General features: G+C 53.2%; 6 protein-coding genes across 6 annotated transcripts; 3 read left to right on the forward strand and 3 right to left on the reverse strand.

Annotated features, from left to right (window-relative positions):
* Window positions 1-1,909: 1,909 nt before the first annotated feature.
* On the forward strand, window positions 1,910-4,152 carry CTRU02_211103 (usp domain-containing protein; the record flags this gene model as incomplete). The annotated part of the gene is made up of 3 exons (XM_036720127.1): window positions 1,910-2,993; window positions 3,052-3,931; window positions 3,984-4,152. The coding sequence occupies 3 exons, from the start codon at window positions 1,910-1,912 to the stop codon at window positions 4,150-4,152; spliced, it is 2,133 nt and encodes a 710-aa protein (XP_036587870.1).
* A 365-nt stretch (window positions 4,153-4,517) lies between these two features.
* CTRU02_211104 (uncharacterized protein) lies at window positions 4,518-5,486 on the reverse strand (the record flags this gene model as incomplete). Its single annotated transcript, XM_036720128.1, has 1 exon — window positions 4,518-5,486. The coding sequence occupies one exon, from the start codon at window positions 5,484-5,486 to the stop codon at window positions 4,518-4,520; it is 969 nt and encodes a 322-aa protein (XP_036587871.1).
* Window positions 5,487-6,502: 1,016 nt separating this feature from the next.
* On the forward strand, window positions 6,503-8,735 carry CTRU02_211105 (uncharacterized protein; the record flags this gene model as incomplete). Its single annotated transcript, XM_070205573.1, has 5 exons — window positions 6,503-6,715; window positions 6,740-6,972; window positions 7,016-7,416; window positions 7,476-7,923; window positions 7,976-8,735. The coding sequence occupies 5 exons, from the start codon at window positions 6,503-6,505 to the stop codon at window positions 8,733-8,735; spliced, it is 2,055 nt and encodes a 684-aa protein (XP_070060816.1).
* A 2,512-nt stretch (window positions 8,736-11,247) lies between these two features.
* CTRU02_211106 (polyadenylate-binding protein) lies at window positions 11,248-13,434 on the reverse strand (the record flags this gene model as incomplete). The annotated part of the gene is made up of 1 exon (XM_036720130.2): window positions 11,248-13,434. One exon carries the CDS (start codon window positions 13,432-13,434, stop codon window positions 11,248-11,250), a length of 2,187 nt encoding a protein of 728 aa, XP_036587873.2.
* Window positions 13,435-15,847: 2,413 nt separating this feature from the next.
* Window positions 15,848-19,547, forward strand: CTRU02_211107 (iq and hect domain protein; the record flags this gene model as incomplete). The annotated part of the gene is made up of 4 exons (XM_070205574.1): window positions 15,848-16,347; window positions 16,432-16,631; window positions 16,686-17,142; window positions 17,192-19,547. 4 exons carry the CDS (start codon window positions 15,848-15,850, stop codon window positions 19,545-19,547), a joined length of 3,513 nt encoding a protein of 1,170 aa, XP_070060817.1.
* A 379-nt stretch (window positions 19,548-19,926) lies between these two features.
* Window positions 19,927-21,524, reverse strand: CTRU02_211108 (uncharacterized protein; the record flags this gene model as incomplete). The annotated part of the gene is made up of 2 exons (XM_036720132.1): window positions 19,927-20,014; window positions 20,077-21,524. The coding sequence occupies 2 exons, from the start codon at window positions 21,522-21,524 to the stop codon at window positions 19,927-19,929; spliced, it is 1,536 nt and encodes a 511-aa protein (XP_036587875.1).
* Between the last annotated feature and the right edge of the window lie 389 nt (window positions 21,525-21,913).

Below are 21,913 nucleotides of genomic sequence, written 5' to 3' on the forward strand. Positions count from 1 at the left end.
TAGAATAGCGCACAATACTCCGGCAGAAAGGGCGAAGAAAATGATAATACTAGGTGTATCCGGAGTGGATAAGATATGCGTCACCGACTTTGAGTTGGGCATTTTGGGGCCCCCGCCGTCCCCTCTTCCAGCCCGTCAAGGGTTACACCCACTGAAAACACTTTGGCGGCGCGGCGGTGTCAAATGATTGAATTGTTGCATCTTGTTGTTCTCACCAACTGAGGGTCTTGGTCTTAAAGTATAGAGGTCTCTTGCAACTTTTGTTATTCTTTTCCCCCTCTTTCCCTCTACTCCTTTCTATTTGAGTCTTTTTTGCATTCCAAGATCATCGGCAAACGAAAGCAGTCGATCTTGTTCGAGGTTCAAGACATCTCGTAAGTGGTCCCCCAGATCTCAGCTGTTTCCCCATTCTTTTTTGTCTCGTTTTTCAGCACTGAGATTGGGGTACGTACCCTTCAGTGGGTGCGGAAGTTCAAGTAAGTCACTTGAAGGTGTGTAGGCGGCTGAGTTGGCCGTGCACACACTCTGGACGGTGTGCATAATGATGTCGTGCCTTGTCTTCCTGTCAAATCAGCAGATCAGTTTCTGGGGCGAACGGTGTGAGGTGAGGAGCATCCCATCTTTCGATTGAGTTCGTGAGGCAGCCCGGGGGTCACCGTCAGTGATGAAGAGAGATAGAGAAGAGCTTCCACCATTCATTGCAGGGCTCCCCCTCCTCATCTCAAATGTCATATGAGTGAGTAAGCAGAAAATGGACAAGGAGCCATCTCACCGGGTTTCCAGAGGGGGCAGGTACCACCAACGTCCAAGACCAGCGATGACGAGGCACTACTCTCCCACCATCAAGTTGTGTACTGCGAGCAGCTTAGAGAAGGCATCGGCTGCTCTGAATGGCTGATCTTCTTCAGCTTCTTGGGGGTGAAAAAGAGAGGGGGACCACTGTCTGGAGGGGCCCAACGGAGAGGGCTGGGCTGGGCTGGATGGAACTGGAGACGGGATAAGGTGTCAATCCATGGGTCCCTCCCTCCTCCACACACACACAACATAGGGTGCAATGGTGCGCAAGTGCAGCGGGCAAATGTGACCAGACCCCAGGGCAACTCAGGCACTGCACTGTGTCTTTTGCTCTTAGGCTGCAAACTTGCGCCGTCGGGTCGACCAGAGGGGAACGCTAAAAACCCAGCACCTACCCCTCCCCGATCCCTTCCTCTCCACCTGCACCCTTCCCCACCACTCCTTCCTAGCCCGGTTCTGCACTTGCAATATACTAACTCTTCTGTACCCACGGCCTCACCACCACCACCACCGCCACTACTACCACTACTACTTACTGAACAATCACCTTGCTGCCACCCCCAGTCCACCACCACTGCCACCACCAATTGTGTGCGTCGTGTGCCGCTGCCCTGTCTCTCATCCTCTTTAACCCAAACTGCTTCTACTGCTTTCTTACGGCCACTTTCTCTCTTCTTTTCGACCGTTGGTCTTGGCAAGTCAGACTCGTGCTTCAAAAAAGCTAATTTAGGGCCCCTCCCCCTCTATCCAGCGCAACCTCCCGCATTTCTAGGTCTGGTCCCCAGGAGCCATGATCTAAAAAAGAAAGACTCCGCCGACCCGCCCTCACTGCCACTACACGATGCTGTTTCTGCCGACCAACTTGCACCGCCGACGTCAACATCGCAAGATCATCCCCCGTTAGATATACCAACCACGTATTTTACCGCGACTAAACCAAACACCTGAATTCGGTTTCAAGTACTCGTTATCGATATCATCATCATCATCACACGAACGAGAGTAATTACCATCCCTTTACCGCGCAGATAACACGGTCAAAGAGTCTGAGTACCATCCCCGATTTCGCAATCACACCGCCGAAAGCGCACGGCACCCCAAAACATCACTCAAGATGTCGCGCCAACCCATGAGCATGGAGGCCATGCTGGACGAGGAGAGGAGAGACGTCCTGGCGCTGCTCGAAGGCACCACGAGCCGACCCAGCTGGAATTCAAATTCTCCCGTATCTGCACGCTCGCCCTCGCCCTACACTTCGCCTCGCTCTCCCGTGAGGAGTATGCTGGATATTGGTGATGAAGGTGGGAAGAAGAGCCCAGCCAGGACCACAGTCATGCCAGTTCGCAGCATGCTGGACATTGACGCTCCCCCCGCCCCAGTCAGGAGTATGCTCGATATCGACACCTCTGCTCCCAAGCAGGTCGCTAGCGCTGGACCCAGTTCCCCCGTAGAGTCTCGCGCGCCTCATCCCAGGACATTCTCCGACTCCCACTCAGGCCCCAAACCCAGCTTTGGGCCGCGGGCTCCCATCAACAGGCTGGACCCCACCTCGGACTACCAATTCTCAGATATTGCTACCAACAACATCGGTCAAGCTATGCCGAAGCGCAACACACAGGGCGGAAGGAAAACTGCTGGCGGCGTCATGGCCGATGTCATGCGCGGCAATGAAATTCCCGGCATCGTTCTCCCCGGCGAAAGAGCCCGTCACGGTTCAATCGCTTCCAACCCTGTCCCACGGAACGCCAGAAGTTCGAGTAGGGGCAACAACAGCAAATCCAAGTCGCCCCATGGTCGGCTAGGCATGCGCTCCCCCTCACCTAATGTCAGCGGTCGCTTCCAGCAGATTCCAGGAACCGCTATGCTTGATGACGGCCGTGTTGTAGACATCACTAGGGCCTATCGCAAACTGTCTGATGCTAATCTTGCCTTCTCTAAAGGCAACCTGGGCGAGCTTGCTACGCGCAAGAAGTCCAACGCAAGTGAGCGCAACGGTGGACGCTTGACCAAAGACTACCTCAGTCCTGACGGGGAAGAGCTTGAGGAAAGTAGCGATGAAGAGCACAGCTTCTCGGACGAGGAGCAACACAGAGGACGTAAGATGTCCCCTCGTTCTGCAGACGACACCTCGAAGTCTTCTGCCGGGGATAAGGGTGAGCGTAAGACTCTTAGCCTGCTCGCCGCAGCTGAGGAAGAGCGTAAGCTACTTCCCGTTTTCTCCTAGATCAGTGTTGGTAACATGCTAACCGTTTATAGGCCTCGAAGTCAGTGCCCAGCAGCCCCAGTATCAATATAAATCATTGCTGGACGACCCGCAAATCACTCTTACCACCCCCACTGGTGAAAAGGCAAAGCCATCCAAGTCTAAGTCTGGTGTTCACCCGACTACGGCATTCGATCAAGGGCCGGGCTCGGGGCCGGCTTCGGCTGTCAACTCTGACGATGAAGAAGCGCTCACGGATATTAAGCGAGCGCAGAGGCTGGCATTTTCCAGCACAGGCTACCAAAACTATGATGAGCATTCTCGGACTCTTCGCATCATTTATCGAGGTGAGTGGGAGCAGATTCAAAAGGCGGCCGAAGAGGAGCACCACAGGTTGCGAAAGTACTTGGTTGCTACAGACCTGAGCGATGAGTCTACTCATGCCCTGGAGTGGGCTATTGGCACTGTCTTGAGGGACGGAGACACGCTTATTTGCATGTACTGCGTTGATGAGGAGACTGGCATTTATTCAACCGACGGGGTTATGGTGCCGGACGATCCTAAAGCGCATAGGGAGCAGGCGGCCGCCCTTACAGCCATCTCAAACTCAAAGACGACCTCAGCAATCAGTTCGGTTGCCCCGGCATTCCCTCATCTTCCCCGGGCTTCAGCTTTGAGGACGGATTCGCACGGCACGCCATCGCCAGCGCCATCAAGCCGGGAGCGCGGACGAGCTGAGGAGGAGCGTTTGCGGGCAATTGACGACATTACGGAGCGCGTGACAAAGCTTTTGCGCAAGACGCGCCTGCAAGTGCGAGTAATTGTTGAGGTCCTACACTGCAAGAACCCCAAGCACCTGATCACTGAGATAATCGATCTCCTCAACCCGACCCTTGTGATTCTGGGTAGCCGCGGGCGCAGCGCACTCAAGGGGTAAGTTTTAGTTCTGCGGATCCCATGGCGACTAGTCTAACAGCTTTCACAGTGTCATCTTGGGCTCGTTCTCAAACTACTTGGTTACTAAGAGTTCTGTGCCCGTCATGGTGGCTCGTAAACGCCTGCGGAAACAGAGCAAGTACAAGCGGCCTATGAAGCAGGTCAACATAATTCATACTCCGGGAGCGAAAAGTCTAGCCAACGCGAAGGTTGACTAGAAGCTGTCGACGCCGAAGCGTAGGCTCTCTGGGTTGTTTTCCCGTGTGCGAAGGGCTTCGGCGGCGGACCTGTCAACGCAGGTACAGCCGGAGCCGCGGAGCCGTAGGTTCAGCTCGTGATGAAGGACGAGCATTTTCTTTCTTTGTCTTGTTTAACAGCGAGGCGGCTGTGTCGAGCGTTTGCCTCAAGGCAAACCACGCATGGCTTGGGGGATGTTGAGGGAAAGCGTGGGTTAGACTAGACATGAGCCACGCCTTATGTCTCGATTATTTTGTAATGGGGTTTAGGTAGTTACTTTGTCACAAAAAAGCGGCATAGCAGAGAATTCAGAAACAAACACTTTTTTTTCCCCCTCAATCTGAGTTCATTCATTGGATTCATGTGCGACGGCGTGTGCTGATCGGTCAGTATAAAAGTGCCCTCTAAGTGTGTGGTCAAGTGGTGATAAGCATGGAAATGATGCGGTTCGACGGGCTTGGGGGGGGCTGACGTGCTTATGCACCTTGATCGCCTGCATAATGTAGGAGGAGACATAGTTATGCCATACCCATGAATTTCCAACAGGCGGTATGTTCATAGTCATGATCGAGTCACTCAAAGGGAGGGGGGTTGATGGGGAACATGCGCAGGGGACTGTTTGGGCATGGTTGATTTGGCGACGAGACTCAGTGAGTGGACCGGTGATGCGGGGTGATAAGATAATGAGTATGTCTGATTGGGGCCAAATCGGTTGGTCATCTGGGGGCCCACGTCTCAAAAGAGAGACTCTGGGCGAAAACAAAGCAAGGAGTGTGTGTGTGTGTCTGGATGGATGGATACCCGATGCTTTTTCTTCTCCCAGAAGAGCGAGAGTGTGTTTCGGAAAAGGGAAGGGGCAGTAAACAAGAAAGACCAAAAGAGGTGTTGCCGTCGACTTCTGGCCGCGTCTTGCTGGCGTCGTTGTCGAATCGGATGGTGCCGACATGTCATGGTGTCCGCGCAGCTTCTTGTGTTTGTATTCAGGCAGACCCCGCCTTCCCTTTTTGTCTATCGCTGGTCCCGTGGTTAAGATATGCAACCACTTAAACGTTCGAGGGACACGCTTGTTTCTATCCCAAAACGCGACGCCTACGCGAGGCAAGATGCGCTGAAGAGGGGGGTATGGAAAAAAAGATGGAGAGCGCGAGGGATAAAGAGAGAGTAAAAGAGAGAGAGATAGAGAAAGAGAATGAGGGAGAGCAAGGTGTTGAAGCTTGGGCACGGGCTTGAAATGGAGTTGAGACGTCTCCCAGGAATAGCTCAGCAACAAAAAAGAAGCGTGTTCCCTGTCGTCGTCCTGTGCAACAGAGTCCATTCAGGATCGTGGGCTGGACCGTGTTTTCTGCGGGAGAAGAGAGTATGTTTGAAGGGCCGGACGACACAGAGGCGGTATTTACCAAGGTAGATAGAGACTCAGTAGACAGATTGCGGTAGGGAATAAGGAAGGAACTGCTGGAACCACTGTAACCACTGGCACCTTGAGCGCATGGACGAAACAAACGAAGCACCTAAACCCAGGTGGGTACGTACCTCATCCGTCCTTGGTCTCTGACGTTCAGGTCCAGCGTTTGGTGTTCTCCACTCCACCCAATCCAGGGCCTGAGATTCGGCCGCTCCCTTGACAAGCCCAATCAATGATTGGACGCAAGGCTCAAACCTGGCAAGTGGGTACGGGAGCTCCCCAACCTCTCGAAATTCAACTCGCCGCAAGGTGGTACAGGTGGGTGCGCAAGGGTGCGCAAACGCAGTAGATGCAAGTGAAGTGGTGCTCTACGCATTAGAAAAAGACAACCGGCAGAGGCGGTCCCCCCTCCTCCTCCCTCCTCCAAGAGGCATTGGATCGATGCCGCTTCTTTGCATTCTTCCCGCTTTTTTATGCTTCCTGCCCTGCGGCCCTCAGGTCACTCACCTCGTTCCTCTCTCTCCCCCCACCCACCCACCGAACGTCCTGAGCGACGTACGTCCTATTCTGTGTGATAACCCAACTACTGGGTTTGTTTTACCTTAGACCAAACAACTTAAGATTCTATTCCATACCTCTGATACATACGCTTCCCCTCCCGCTTTCACTCGTCGTTGCGCGCCTTCGCTATCAACTTGATTAACTCGGCTTGATTGTCTGACTTGCGGCTCTCACTGACACCTTCACCCACCCACCCCTCCAACTCACACCGTCTATCTACCTCCCACCCCCCCGCGAACGCCGGCGCATACGTGAAACCAAAAAGTACCTTACCATCCCAAGCCAAGAAGCATATTTTGTCTGTCGCAACCCCGACTGCGACCGCGAGCGAGAGCAGACGCCCGCGCATCACCTCTCGACCAGTTGATATGCTCTCCATGCCGTCGCTGGTCACCGTCAACAATAACGTTTCCCTGCTGAGCATCACCATCGCTCCAAGCACATACGTCGCCACCCTCACCCTCTCCTTCGTCTTCGTCTACCTGTATATCGTCCAGATCTCCTGGAAACCAACGCTGCTCCCCAACTTTAGCTTCTTCAGGCGCACAAGTCGTGCGACAAAGACCACATCCGCCGCCGTCGCCGCCGAACACCACCATACCGAGGAGCTCCCCTCACTCCTGCCGCCTCCGACTCACAAGGCCCTTCCGGCACCGCCGACCCAAGCAAGCGGCGCACTCGTCCGCCGCCGCCACCACAACAACAATAACAGCCACCACTACCGCCAATATGATGGCGACTATGCCCCCTCCACCGCCGAAGTTCGATCCTCTCGATCATTTAGACGCATCGTTGGGCGACTTCGAACCGACGACTCCGCCCCCCAACCAACAGAAGAAGGCGCCCTTGTTCGGCTACCCATCGCACCACTCGGGGTTCAGGTCCGAGACGGACGCAGAGAGCGACCTGGGCCCGGACCCCGAAAACTCAGTCTCCGTCGGTGGCTACAGTCCTCCGGCCTGGCGCCGCCTCGGAAACGGGAGCCGCGACAGCGGTTTCTGGCGGAGGAGTGAAGACGTCCTGGGCGCCTTTCCGCCCCCGAACCGGACCTTGTTCGGCCACAGGTCCAGGGAGTCGAGTCCGGAGTACGACAGTACCGACGACGAGGAAGATGATGTGCTGCGCCGCGCTATTCGTACGCGGTTGCCAACAGGGAGCAAGAGCCCCGATAAGGGGCGCTCACCGAGCCCTGAGCCCAAGATAGATAATGCGACAATCAAGCTGGATGAGATCCCGTGGAAGGAAACGAGCCCTTCGGAAGGCACTTTGAACCAAGATAACTGTAGGAACCCCATTTGAAGTGGGAGGCTTCACGTAGACAATGCGACTAACGCTGCTTAGACATCCGATTCGCATTGCGCGCAGAAGTCCAGCAGCGCACAGAACCTATCGAGGCCGTCGTTGAGTTATTCCGCTCAAAATGGCGCCTCATTACTCACTCATGGTCATCCACTATCCTCTCCATCCTCATCGCCATGCTTGCCTTCAGCGCGACCCGTAATCTCTTCCAGCCCGCCATGCAACAACCTGTGCCCGATCTAGTGAAAGTCGCCGGCATCGCGCGCTCATTTGAGCCGCTCATCTATTTTTCCGAGAACGGCGCATCGCAGGTGGGCGACCTACAAGCTACAGGCGTCGCTGTGTGGGACCTCGGTGAGAGTGTGCGCTCAAGCAACATGACCTCAGCGCCCATTATCGTGAAGGAGCTTGATGAACTTAGCGATAGCCTCAAGACGCTAGCCATTGAGCTTACAAAGTTCTTCGCCAACGTTGATGGCGACATTGATGGGTAAGTCCTGTCGCAGTCTTGTCTTAGTTGTGCTCATTCTCACTCTCTTTAGCATCCTTATCGTTATGGATTGGGCGCGCAGGGAACTCTCTCACGTCCAACATCTCCCATCTTCCCCGTTCACGGCCGCTTTTGACAACATTCACAACATCCTCGCCCAAACAGGCGTTCTAGAGGATCCCGTCGGCGTCCCGACCCGTCTCGGCTCGCTGTCCACACACATTTTTGGCATGTCTAACCCGCAGCGCACCCGCCTCACCCTCCAGCGCACCTTTAACGAGTTTCTCACTGTGCTCGAGGATGCCATCAACTCCGAGCTGCAGCACTCATTGGCACTCTTCGCGCTGTTTGAGGCCATTGATCACCAGTTCCTAAATCTAGCCCGCACCGTTGTCCGCGAGGCCTCCGCCCAGGACGATCAACATGCTGACCTTTTATCATCACTCTGGACGCGCATTCTGGGACCGAATGCGGCTGAAGTGGCCAAGTACGAGCGTAACCGCCTCTTGCTGCAGAATGTCAGAGAGAAGACGGTTCGCAACAAGAGCATCCTCGTCGAGCACAACGGCAAGCTCATGGCGCTCAAGGCGAACCTCGAAAACCTAAGGCGGAAGCTCGTCAGTCCGCTGGTCCGGTCCGTCAACTCCAGTACCTTGACTTTGGAGGACCAGATCCGCGGCTTGGAGGACGTGGGAGGGTACCTCGAGGGCGTCCGGACGCGCCAAAAAGGCAAGTTGATGGAGATGCTGTACGGGAGTGTGGGGAACACCCGCCGACTTCTCGACGAGCGGACCTACGACCGTACAGCATGAGAATGGAGAGGAAAACAGTATGTCGACTGCCTCGTGACGTGATTTATCTCTTGGCCTCACTATTCTCGCTGCTTCTGGTGTAAAATCTTAGGGAATAAAGAGCGCCCTTTCGGATTGGATAGAACTACTTTTTCAAGGATTTGCAAGGAAAGAGACTCAAGTCTCGAGCATGGTTACCGGAGTTGGATTTGTACTCGAGAGAGCGGTTATATGTACATGTAGGTCGTTGGTGCCTTTGCTCTGGAATACGCAAAGATAACGGCGCATGGAACTGATGTTTGCTTCGGTAGAGGATGTCGCACGTACATACACACCCATTAAACGGCTGCTTCGTTTAGCTCAAGGTGACGGGATGCGGCAGGATATATCGGACACGGGGCTGTATTGGATTTGGTTATGGTTGGAGTTTGGGAAAGGTATATGGAATCTTGTATGTATATAAACATGTAAGACTTGCTGGGGTATTCCTCACAAAGGCTAGAAGTTCAAGTGCAGATACTTCCGAGTGTCGTGTAAATTCGTTGATTGCCATCTCTTGGCCTTCCTCGCGGGCACAATGTCCGTATCTGTTCGCTCGCATGTCATTACTGTAACCTTTTCTCATGAACAGTGTAGAAGATACACAAATTTTTTCAGCGGTCCCCCTCGTGCATGCTTTCCTTTGGCTTGGCGAGTTTCTCGCAGTGTTGAAAGGGTAGCGAACTACGGATGGGTAATCCTAGATCGTCTCTATGTGAGGTGGGATCTGCGTCCGTGGTTATCCTAAGGATAGGCGAAGTTGACGCTATGTGGCAATGGCCATATTATTTCGGTCAACTTTTCCTGTTTCCTGATGCACCCAACGCTATTAACGTATCATTTCCTCCTCTCCGGACGGTGGAAGAGGCGGGAGATGTAGTTTCTAGGTTTAGTATAAAGGAGATAGCAAAGGTACCAAGTGAGACCATGAATATCTCCGTGGGAAACCCGAAGCAACAGCCTCTGCATGCAAAACTAACCGTACTGTTGGGCTGGAAGGTGAGACCACCACTGCACAAAGACCGACCTGAAAGCTGCTGCTAGACAGCCTAATCCACGCTGTTCCTGCTTTACTGTGACTGGCGAGTTGTGGAATAATGATATTTATACGGCGAAAAGCACCGCGAAAGCAGGTATTGTTGCTCCTGTTGCCTCTCCTCTCGTATGATGCCCGCCGCACAATAATCTTTTAAACGATCACGAATGTGATGTAGACCATGTGACGAGCATGGCTGAACAGTCAGCAGTTCACGGTGCTGAATGGATGGTTTTGGGTACTTCCCAAAGCACAGAAGCCAAATCGTCAACGGGAAATACGATTCCCGCTTGTGGTTTTTTTTTTTTTTTTTTAATGTCATGTTCTTCTATGATCGTTGTTAGACAACTTGCCGTGGGGCCAACGCTCCATTAGCAAAACAAGCAGTTCGACAACGTTAACATTCTTGGCGACTCGTATGGAGAAAAATTCCAATGCCAAGCCAAAGGTAGCTCGTAGGATTGTTGAAAATTTGCTTGCCAGCTGCAGCCCATTCCCAGGGTAAAGGCATCTCGCTGATTGCCCCTAGACTCGCAGTTTTATTGATCAAGAATCGCGTGAGAACTGCAGAGGCACAGTCGTATGCCCTCATAGTAAACAACTCCAAGACTTCCTTCATATACCGGCAGGGTCCAAGGATTGGTTTCGAAACACGTGGAGATATCAAACTGATGAAGTATGTTGAACATATACAGGCACACAATCACAGTTGAGGAACAAAAGATATTGATGAACTTTTTATTAAGGAGATCCCTTCCTACTCACTCTCCTCATAACCACCATCTGCCTGATTGCCTGAAGAAACGAGTCCCGTTCTGTGTAGGGGTATTGGTGCTATCGCCAGCGAGCGAAGCCAGGCAACTCGCGCGACTCAAACATAAACCGTAAAACGCCTTCCTGGAACCATAGTGCGGGGTAGCAAACGACGCATCCCAACGAGCCCTTCCTGGGGATAAGACAGTCGGTCACCTATGCGATAACCTGCAATCTTCCTGCCCACGAAGCAGCAAAAGAAGTCTAACCATACATGCCGGCCGTAGGGGACGATGCTATAACAAATCCAGCAAACATCTGCCGAGGTGTGAAGCATGTCGTGGAAATCCCTTTGGCGTTAAAAATGCTGTCGATATTGCCGCCTCAGTCCAAATAACTTTTCCCAATCCGTGTTGAGCAGTGACTTTGTGAGCGTCGAATGCTCACTAGCCGTGGTAGAAAGGATGCCGGGTAACAAGGGTATGTTGACATAAGAAATCATGCTCATGACGTTGCGTGACAGACGGAGGAGCCGGCTTAAGCCTTGGTCTCCTCGGCCTTCTTTTCGCCCTCCTCACCACCCTGGGCCTTGATGTACTCCTCATAGACGCCAAGGGCCTCGTCGACCTTGGCCTTGAGGGCAGACTCCTCCTCGATGCTATAGGGCGTTAGTCATGGTCTATGTCAACGATAAGATTGTGAAACTTACAGGTTGACAAGCTCAGCGTTGTCCATCTCGAGAAGCATACCGGTGATCTTGCCAGCAAGCTCAGGCTGCATGGCCTGGATCTTGGGGAAGATGACCTCACCGAGGATCTGCTTCTGCTGGCCTGGGTTACCGGCGGCAGCGCTGAGCTGCTGCTGGATGAGGCTGGAGCCGTTGGCCTCCTGGCCGGGGGCAGCGCGGCCACCCTGGGGGAAGGGGGCGTTGTTGCGAGGGGCGTTAGGGCTAGCACCGCGACCGGCACCGGGCTGGTTGCCACCCTGGCGGGCGTTGGGAGGGAAGCCGGGCATGCCGGGACCGGGCATGCCGGCCATAGGAGGAACGGGACCACGGCCGCCCTGAGGACCACCGCGACCACCGGCGTTCATGGTAGCCTGCTGAACCTGCTGAATGGCAGCGAGGAACTGAGGGTTGCCGGCCTGGGGGTAAGGAGCGCCAGGAGGGAACTGTCCGGGCATGCCGTAGACAGGAGGCATCTGCTGGGGAACTCCACGTCCGCCCTGCTGGGGGTAGCCGCCAGGGAACTGGCCGGGACGTCCGCCCTGAACGGCAGGCATGGCCATACCGGGTTGAGGGAAGGGCATGCCACGTCCACCCTGGGGGAAGACGGGCTGCTGGCCAGCGGCGTAGAAGACAGGAGGCTGCATGTACTGCTGAGGCAGACCGGCGGCGGCGGCGGCTTGCTGCATGCGGAGCTGGTTGCGAGCCTGGATACTAGCCTCAAGCTGGCTCTTGCGAACATCCTTGCGCTGGGCCAGAGCGACATAGAGAGGCTTGCCGTGGACCATGCGCTGGTTCATCTCGGCAACGGCCTTGGTGGCATCGTCGGGGTTGCTGAAGCAGACGAAACCGAAGCCCTTGCTCTTACCCTGGAGCTTCTTATCGGACTTCTTGTCGGACTTCTTGTCCTCGGCCTCCTTGTCCTCGGCCTCCTTCTCAGCCTCCTTAGTCTCCTCCTTCTCCTCCTCCTTAGTCTCCTTCTCCTCAGAGGAATCCTCCTCGTCCTCCTTAGAGTCGGAAGGAGTGTCGCGCATGACCTTTGCGGAGGTGATGGGGCCGAAGTCGGCGAAAAGCTGGCGCAGCTTCTCGTCATCAACCTCATCGTCGAGGTTCTTGATGTACAGGTTGACGCCCTGGTACTTGTTGGCCTTCTCCAGGCGAGCAGCTTCGTAAGACTTGCGCAATTCCTCCTCGCGCTCGTGCTTCTTCTGGGCTCGGCCAACATACAAGTCCTGTCCGCGGAAGTCCTTGTTGTTGAGGTCCTCGACGGCCTTGGCGGCGCTCTCGTGGGTGGTGAAGTTGACGAAACCAAAGCCACGGCTCTTGCCCTCCTGGTCGCGGGCGAGGGAGGAAGAAGTGACATCGCCGAACTTGGCAAAGAGATCACGGAACTCCTCATCGGTGACCTCGCCGCTGATGTTCTTGACGTAGACGTTGGTAAAGTTGGCCTTCATCTCCTCGAACTTGCTCTGGCGGTCCTTCTTGGGGATGTGGTGGCCGACGTACACCTTCTTCTCGTTGAGAAGCATACCGTTGACATGCTTAATAGCCTGAGCGGCAGCCTCGTCGGTCTCGTAGTGAACGAATCCGTAACCCTTGGAGTTGCCGTTCTCGTCCTGGGCAACCTTGCAGCTCAAAATGTTACCAAAAGCAGCGAAGGTGTCGTGGAGAGCCTTGTTGTCGATGGCGACGTCAAGGTTCTTGATAAAGACGTTGCCCTGGCCGGTCTTGCGCAGGGCAGGGTCACGCTGAGACCACATGATGCGGCAGGGGCGGCCCTTGATGAGGGTGTAGTTGAGCTCCTCAAGAGCCTTCTCACCGTCGGAGGTGGTGTTGTAGTTCACATAGGCGTAGCCGAGAGAGCGGCGGGTAACCGCGTCACGGCAGACACGAATGGAAGCAACGGAGCCGATCTGGGAGAAAAGCTCGAAGAGCATGGCCTCAGTGACAGAAGGGTCGAGCTCGCCGACGTAGAGGGAAGCAGAGGCCTGAGGGTGGGGGGCAGCGGAGCTGGGAGTAGGGCCCGCATCGGCATTCTCGCCCTGAGCACCGGACTCAACGTTGGTGTTGATGGCGGGGGCGTTCTTGGAGTCAGTGCCGTTGAGCGAAGCGTTGCTCAAGTCGTTGGCAAGCTGGTCGACAGCGCCGTTGTTCGTAGTAGTGGCCATTGTATCGGTGTTTTAGTTGACACAGGGAAAAGATACTGCAACGGCAAAGGCTCGTTAGAAAACGGGCTATTGATGACCGTGATGATACCGAAACGCTGGAGAGAAAAACTGAAGACGCAAGCCCCTCCGGTTGATGTATGTGGATATCAGGAGGGGGAGGGGAAAGAAAAAAAAAGAAAAAAAAAACTTACCAAGTCAAGAATCTGACGATCGGTCGTGTGACAGGACCGGACGATGTGAGAGAATAAGGGTAAGGGAAGAGGCAAAGGAGAGCCTTTCTTCTCGAGTGAGGTTATTCTGATGTGTGACGTTTGACCGACACACAAGAGGCGCACTTGATGCAAGGTTGGCAGGCGGCTGAGATGAAGCAAGAAAAGACGAGGGTCGGAGCGTGGCCTCTGGGGATTTTCTTGCAATTGGAGGGGGGGAGGGTAGATGGAGGTGGGAAATTTTTGATGGGGGTTTTCAAGTTTTTTTTGGAAGTTTTTTTTCTTGATGAAAAAGTGAGCGAGACAGAGAACAAGTACGAAAGACGTACTCCTTGTCAGACCCTCTTTAGATGTGAAGGGGGTTGTTGATAGGGTTTGTGTAGTTGTTGGAAGAGAAAAGAAGAGGAGAGGAGAGAAATTTCAATGAGTGTGGCTTTTGGAGATGATTTTTTTTTTTTTTTACTGGACCTGTCGCCTGGCTGCAGGAGGGTGTGCCTTCCTACCACTTTTCCCACCCACGCACTGCGTCCAAAGTGTGCCTTCCAGTTTTTCTCTGCACGAGGGGAGGGGCGACAGGGCATGTGCCAATGACGTGAGTACCTATCGACCGCCCGCAGTAAGTCACTGTCATGCACCAACCAGATAATTCAGGGAGCACTATCAGCCATTGCAGTGAAACGCGACCAACCATAGATAAGAATTAGCGGGCACAAGCTTCCTCATGGGCGGGGTACAAACGGTTGAGAACCCTCAGGTACACCCTAGTGGGGCGACCATCTTTTTATGAAAATTTTATGCGGTGGGTTTCGACCCTTGTGGACTGGCCAAACGGTCGTGAACCCTGCGACAAACACAAGTATGAGTAGAGACGAGCAGAATCAGAAGGAGCGACTGGTTGGTTGCCTGTGTGATGTTGATAACTATCTTGGTGCCTATGTCTGATCAATCGTGGCCATCTCTGACATGACAGGCTTTTTTGTCTTGTACACAACGACAATGTCAGTGGGATATTACTCATTTCCAGTAGTAGAAGGAAAAGGCCACCAAGTCAAAAGCCGCGTTATTGTAATTTCAATACCACCCAAATAGGTGGTTTGTCTGTGCCGAAAGTGTCTACGATGCAACCCCGGCATTTCTATCAACTTACTAGCGGCCGTCTAAGACGTACGTCCGAGGGCTTATGAGGACGGCAAGACACGCAAGGCAACTCGGTTCAAGCTGTCTCTGGAATTCATGTTTACACACCTCTTCATCTGTACATCGCTCTGGCTTTAACGGCCTGCCTTCCCGCCTAACCCGATGGTGCCTGGTCCCTTGCCGAGAGGACGGACGGCACGGGGCCCAAAAAAGCGTTTGGGATGAAAGGGTGTAAAGCAACCATTGAGCATCAAGTAAGCCCTTGAAAATTGCTGGTCATCAGATGCATACACTGCATATCATCCCATCGGGAAGAATTCCGAGTCTCGCCTTTGACATAATAGCTCTTGCCTTTCTCCTTTGGTATTTTATGGTTTGTTGTGTTTCTACACCGACGCTTACCTTACATTGGGAGAGGCGCAATAACGTTCCGAGTCAGCCGCGTCTCAGTCGACGACTACCATTGACGTTGACTTTCTGCTTCTTATTCATCGGTGACGAAGTACGCTTCTCAAACTTGATGGCAGTGAGCAGTAACGGCTTAGAAAGCCGCTACCAGTCCTTGCCGGCCAAAGCCAATGGCCATCATCGCTATCATTCATCCAACTGCCATAGCCTTAGTTCTCAAACTAATTCTTGTGTGCCCCTGATGTTTATTGCCCTTTCTCCATGGTGTCTTATCAAAGACCCATTTCCTTATCAGCACTGGTACCTTCCCCAGCAATGGGGCTAGTGCTTGTCCCGTGCGTCGGAACCTTCCACAAACCTGGGCCAGGTCCAGCGTCCAGCTTACCTCAGACCCCACCAACCAGTGTCCAAGCCTGTGAATTACGGCATTTCCCCTCCAGCACCGTCACCGTTAGTGCTGTCCCGCGTTATCGCCGATTCTGGACTTCGATTACATACACCCATCCGAACCTGAAGCTTCTGGAAGACATCCGCGTCGCGACATCCCCTAACCTCGAAATCATTTTACACTCTGTTGGCCCTACGATATTGGTCCAGGATATGAAATAGCACCATCAACTGCAACAACATTCATACGACTTGCGTTCCTTCGCGGAAATATGTTTCCCACCTTTACAGGAAACTCTCGACGCCCTCGGAACGTGAATCTCAGCGGCCAGAATCTCAACCCCTTCGCCGCCACATCATGGACTCCATCCGCAGGATCCGGCGCCTCCAAGACAGTTTCTAACGCACAGGCTGAACGAGCTCAGAGGCAACAAGATCGTGAGAAACTGAAAGCGGCGGGCAAGATACAGAAGACATGGAGGGGCCATCGTGCCAGGAGGCGACTTCGAGACTTCCGTCGAGAGGCATTTGATGCTCTTTACTCGTCAAGATCCGACTTGGGTACACAGCAAAGACTATCAACGGCTTTGCCACTGCTGTTGACAACCTTTCAGTCCACTCACACCGACGATTTACAACGGCTCATCCTGTTCTCCCGAGAGCTGAGTACGACTAGCTTTGAATGTCTTGCCTCCGATCGACTTCCTCCTTCTAGACTAGCACGGTTCGTCCGCATACTGGTAGAAGCCTTGGAAATTCAGATTTCGAACAAGTAAGTCCCTACGACTCTGACGGCAGCTTCCATAATGATAGACCAGCCGCGTCCCGTCTACGCCCCAACTAACAACTCCTGCAGTCTTCATCCAGACGACACCCAACTCCTCCTCATCCTCCTTACTCAGATTGTCGGTACCGCACCCGAGTCGCTCTACAAATCGTTCCGGCAATACTATACTGTCCTCGCAGAGATAAGTAGTGCATCTGGTGTTGATGATGCAGTTCTGGAGGTTGCTTCCAAAGCTGTCCTTGTTCCGCTAGGAGCCACTTCCGTGAACGGTATACCTAATGAGCCTCAGTCTTACATGTGCCACTCTACTAATAGCCAAGCAGAAACTTATAGCTTGGCAGCATATGAGGCCTTTTCTCTGTCATTCCTAGCACGGCGTGATGTGCACCTCGTCGAAAAGCATCCTCAAGTCTTCTCCCGCAGCCTCGACTCCACCTACCTCGCATCGGCAATTACAAAAGCGTACCGTGAGGGACACATAAATGGTGTTAGTCGAGATAATCAGATTTGGCTTCTAGCACATTTTATTGGCCTATACCAGGAGACTGGCGCCAAATTGCAGGGACTAATGCACTTGGAAGCGTTACACCTGCAACTCTCAAGCCTATCCACAGATATTAGCTTAAGGCTATCCGTAAAATCACCAGATTCTATCTCAAACACGGAATCAAGCGGCATCGAGGAGCAACTGATCCGGCCATTACCTGTGTATGTTCATCAACGCCTTACATCGTTGGTGGACAAAGACGGCATCTCAATTCTGCTGGCTGAACTGACTACGTTTGTGAACCCATTGCTTCTTCACCCGAGTTTAGCTAACTAAAGACAGTAATTTTGGATCTCAATCTACTAATGAAGAGTTCGAGACTGCAAGTCTGTTGTCAGGATACATACTTACTCTCCTCCGATGCTTCCCTAACCACGGCGATGAGATTCGCATGCGGCTATTTTTAGGGGATGTTTCTTCCAGCTCAGGCAGTTTACCTACCATCATTTTTCTCTGGCAGGCGATGAGCCAGACTAGCATTTACAGACATATTCTGCAGGACTCAACGGCTGTCATAGGCTTGCTGCGAGACTATCTTTCAAAGTCCAAGTCAGCAAACGCATCGAAAGAACAGGAATGGAGATTAGTGTTACTGTTCCTCGAGTTATACATATTCATCCTCCGCTTGAGTGACGATGAGGACTTCTTCAGCAGTATCTTTCCTGGACTTCTGAAAAGTAGCGAACAACCATCTCGTCTCCGATCATGTGGGCTTTCCCTCCGGGAGGTGGAAAAGCTCACAATTGTTCTAAAGCATCTGGCATTTACATTGCACTACAACGCTCAGGATATCCAGCAGGGCATCCAGAACTCTGAGCCGATATCAATGAGTCAGCTCGAGTCGTACTTCGGAACTAGCGCTACAAAGACGCTGAAGGACGCAAAGACGCACAACACGAAGGCCAGCTCGTCGGACACAAGGCTTGATCTGAGCAGCCTGCGGAGTATTGTCACTACAGCATTGCGACTGCTGTACGAGCGAGACTCGAGGCGACCGTTCTTGCCTCCGGATCACTGGCTGATGACATCTAAATTTGATATGGAAGGCTTTGTCAGCGCTGTTGTCGCTGAACAAGAACGGCAACAGAATGAGATGTCTGATTCGAGCGACGGCGAAGATGATGATATCGATGAAGATGCGAACATCGGTGGCAGCTTTATTCACACCATAGCTGGACAACGAGTGTCACGACACGCTCAAATTGAGAAACTTCGAGCTCAACAGCGAAAGGTACAGAGGGATCGTCTTCTGGCCGTCATTGGTCCGAAGTTGGAAATACTGAGACACATGCCCTTTGTCATCCCTTTCGATACCCGCGTTCAGATATTTCGTCAGTTTGTCTATCTTGACAAGCACAAACGCAGGGATGGCATGGACCCTGACCAGTGGAGAATGACAATGCTGCATAATCCCCTAAGATCCCCGGGTAGGGGCCCTGCGGGGCGTCATCACGGCAAGATCAGACGAGGCCAGGTGTTCCAGGATGCCTTTGAGCAGTTCTACGAGCTAGGAGAAGGCCTCAAAGAACCAATACAGATCCAGTTTGTCGACCAGTTTGACACAGTTGAGGCAGGTATCGATGGAGGTGGAGTAACGAAAGAGTTTCTCACAAGTGTTACAACAGAAGCCTTTGGGCAGATGGACGGCATCTCACTATTTACGGCCAATAATCAAGGCCTCCTATACCCAAACCCGACAGCCATGGACGAACTTAAAGAAGCTTTGAGACGAGCTGGCGTTCCCGAATACACTGCAGAATGGCAAGACCAAGTGCAGGACCTGCTCCGCCAGTTTGAGTTCCTCGGCCGCATCGTGGGCAAATGCATGTACGAGGGCATCCTCATAGACATTGCATTTGCTGGGTTTTTCCTATTGAAGTGGATTTCTGGTCAAACAGGAGAAAACAGCTACCGTGGCAACGTCAACGATCTGAGGGACCTTGATGAAGAGCTCTATCAGGGCATGCTACGTTTGAAGAACTTCACGGGGGATGTGGCGGATCTGTCGCTCGATTTTACCATCACTGATCAAATCTCATTACCGGGGGAGCCTGTGCGTACCGTTACGAGGAATTTGATTCCTAATGGAGAGAATGTCACCGTCACCAATGACAACCGACTTCTTTACATATCCTATGTAGCCCGCCATCGTCTCGTTGCTCAGCCCGCTCAACAGACCGCCGCCTTCCTCCGTGGACTGCGCTCCATCATTGCACCCTCTTGGCTATCGATGTTTAACCAGAACGAGTTACAACGTCTTGTGGGCGGTGACAGCTCCGAGATTGATGTTGACGATCTGCGTCGGAACACCATTTACTCGGGGCTGTATGAGGTCGGAGACGACGGCTTGGAGCACCCTACAGTACAGCTGTTCTGGAAAGTGATGGCAGGATTCTCTGACAGAGAGCGTCGAGACGTACTCAAGTACGTGACCAGTACACCACGGGCACCGCTTTTGGGCTTCTCGCAGTTGAGCCCGCGGTTTAGTATCCGCGATGGCGGCGAGGATCAGGAGAGGCTGCCGAGCACGAGTACTTGCGTCAATCTGCTCAAACTGCCGCGATACAAGGATGAGGAAACACTCAGGAAGAAACTGCTCTACGCTGTCTCTTCGGGAGCTGGGTTCGATCTCAGTTAAGGCGTGGCCCTCTATCTAGACTATTCATGATGTTATGACGTAAAAGATAGAGGTATCGGAATATGAATGTATTATTGAATGTACTAGTTGCCCTTACAGTGGTTTTCGGAGACCTAGCTTGAATCATGTCCTCACAAGGGGTCACACGCGAGAGATTGTGTACGTTGGAGACCATGAGCTAGAGTACTGCCGGTTTCTGGCCGTCGATGACTTGATTGTGTGATCGGTCTATATCCAGTAGGTATATACGACATTTCCTCAGGATTGTCTAGGAAAGCCCTGTGTCAGATTTGTACGTCATCAACGCAATCAGTTCTCACGAAAGCAATCCTCCGCCTTGTTCAATAATACCATCTAGATCCTGTCAGAGTACTGCTTCTTACTGGTAGCTCTTCTCAAGAAGATGCGGTTTTCTATCGCGAATGTCCAGCATCATCTGTCCGAAGAGACCGTTGGCCCATGCAAACCTACAATCATACTCGTTAGCACATTTGCCGCTATAGCTGACATCGAGAGGACGCGAACTTGCCATGACCTAGTCCACTTCGTGGCGTCGTGACTGTTGACTGATTCGTGAATAAGACCCAACTTGTTCGTGGAGCTAACAAGCTGCTTAAGCCCATTGTAAATTTCTTCATCGTCGTCGGAAGTCAGGAGCTGCGCGATTAAAGCCATAGGCCACGCCATACCAGGCCCGATATGCGGCCCTCCGGTGGCGGTCAATGTTGGCCCGCGCATTTGGTAGGGGTTCGAGGTGGAAAGGATGAATTTGCGAGTGTTTTGATAGACGGGATCCTGAGCAGAGAGATACCCGTAGTGTGGGGCCGAAAGGAGAGAAGGAATATTGGCATCGTCCATGACATTATGACTTCCAAACCCGTCAACCTCGTATGAATATATCTTGCCGAACTTAGGGTGGTCTGTTTTTCCGTACGCCTCAATGCCGTCTTGGACACGGGCCGCAGAGTCCCGCATCCTCTCGGCAAGATCCTGATCGATTCCGTCCATGATCTCAGCACACGAGTTGAGATAGCGCGAGAACATCATGTTGGCCGGCACAAAGAGCTGGTAGATGCAGCTGTCATCACTGGGGCGAAAGAAGCTGCGGATCATGCCGGTGCCGCCTTGCGTCGGGGCGCCATTGCCCTTATTAGAGAGTGTTTCAGAGGCCGACGTCGTCCGACGCTCGAACAGCGCGGGGGAAGGATTAAGTGTGCCGTCTGCGGCGTAGGTCCCCATCATCAGAGCGTCAGTGGTGTTGAGCAGCACGGCGATGGCCTTTGACCACTGGTGCCGTGCGAAGAAATCCTTGTCGGCAGTGGCGACGTGGTAGTCGTGCGAGACCTGCAGGAAGGCGGCGAGACTGTCAAGCTCGTACTTACACTCGAAGAAGGAGTAAGTTGGATAGGCGGGGAAGATGTGATCGCTGCCGCCGGCCTCGTTGGGCGTGGGCTGGATTTCTGACTCCTCGGGCGGCTGGAAGGCGTTGCAGTGCGGGGCGAAGCGGACGTAGCGAGCCTGAAGGTTGATAAGGCCGCGGTAGAGCGAGGCAAGGGAGTTTGCAGATGAGTTGCGGGTCAGGAGGCTGCGGTAGCTTTGAAGTTGGTTGCTGGAGTCACGGAGCCACATGGCGTTAATGTCGCCCGTGATAACGAAACTGAGTTCTTCGTCCGAGTCCGAGTTGGCATGGCCTTGCCAGGCGATGGTAGTATCGAGGGTGTTGGGGAAGGTGTTCTCGAAGAGGCGGGAGAGATCGGGGTCTTTGATTAGAGCCTTCATCTCAGTAATGGTCTTTTCGACCTCCGGGAAGCTGGCGGTGCGGCATTCTAGTGGCGGGCGCTGGTACGAGAGCTGGTGAACACCTTCAGAAAAAGGTTCGTGGGGGGTTGCCGCGTAGTCGGTGTAATGAGGACAGTTAGATCTGAGAGCTGCATTTACCAGGCCGGCAAAGAGCAGTAGACCGAAGAAAGGAGCCATAACTCTGAGCGGCGGTTTCTGTCTATTTCACTCCAGTTGAGAGGGTTTTCAACGAGGTGCGATCAGGATCGCAGGACGTCGCGATACCTGCCCCTCAGCGGGCAGGGCATGGTTATGAAGGCCGGCGAATAGCTAGGTGCCGGGCAAGCATGTTCTGCTCGAGATCAGCGGTGGCTCGCGTGACGTTGGATAATGGGCGGGCCGACCAAGGCGCGGGGAAAGGAAACGTTGTATGGTGACAGTTGTGCTGTAGTATTGCAGGCGATTATGATGTCGTTCTGCTTGTTAGTGCCCACCAGACCGTACGCACCGAAGTGGGGGAGTGAGAACGTGATGAGGAGACCAAGAAGAGGAGGCAGGGACAAGACAAGAGGAGCAGCCAGAAGCCA

This window comes from Colletotrichum truncatum, assembly GCF_014235925.2.
Source record: "Colletotrichum truncatum strain CMES1059 chromosome Unknown Contig_0007, whole genome shotgun sequence".
Classification (NCBI taxonomy): Eukaryota; Fungi; Ascomycota; class Sordariomycetes; order Glomerellales; family Glomerellaceae; genus Colletotrichum; species Colletotrichum truncatum.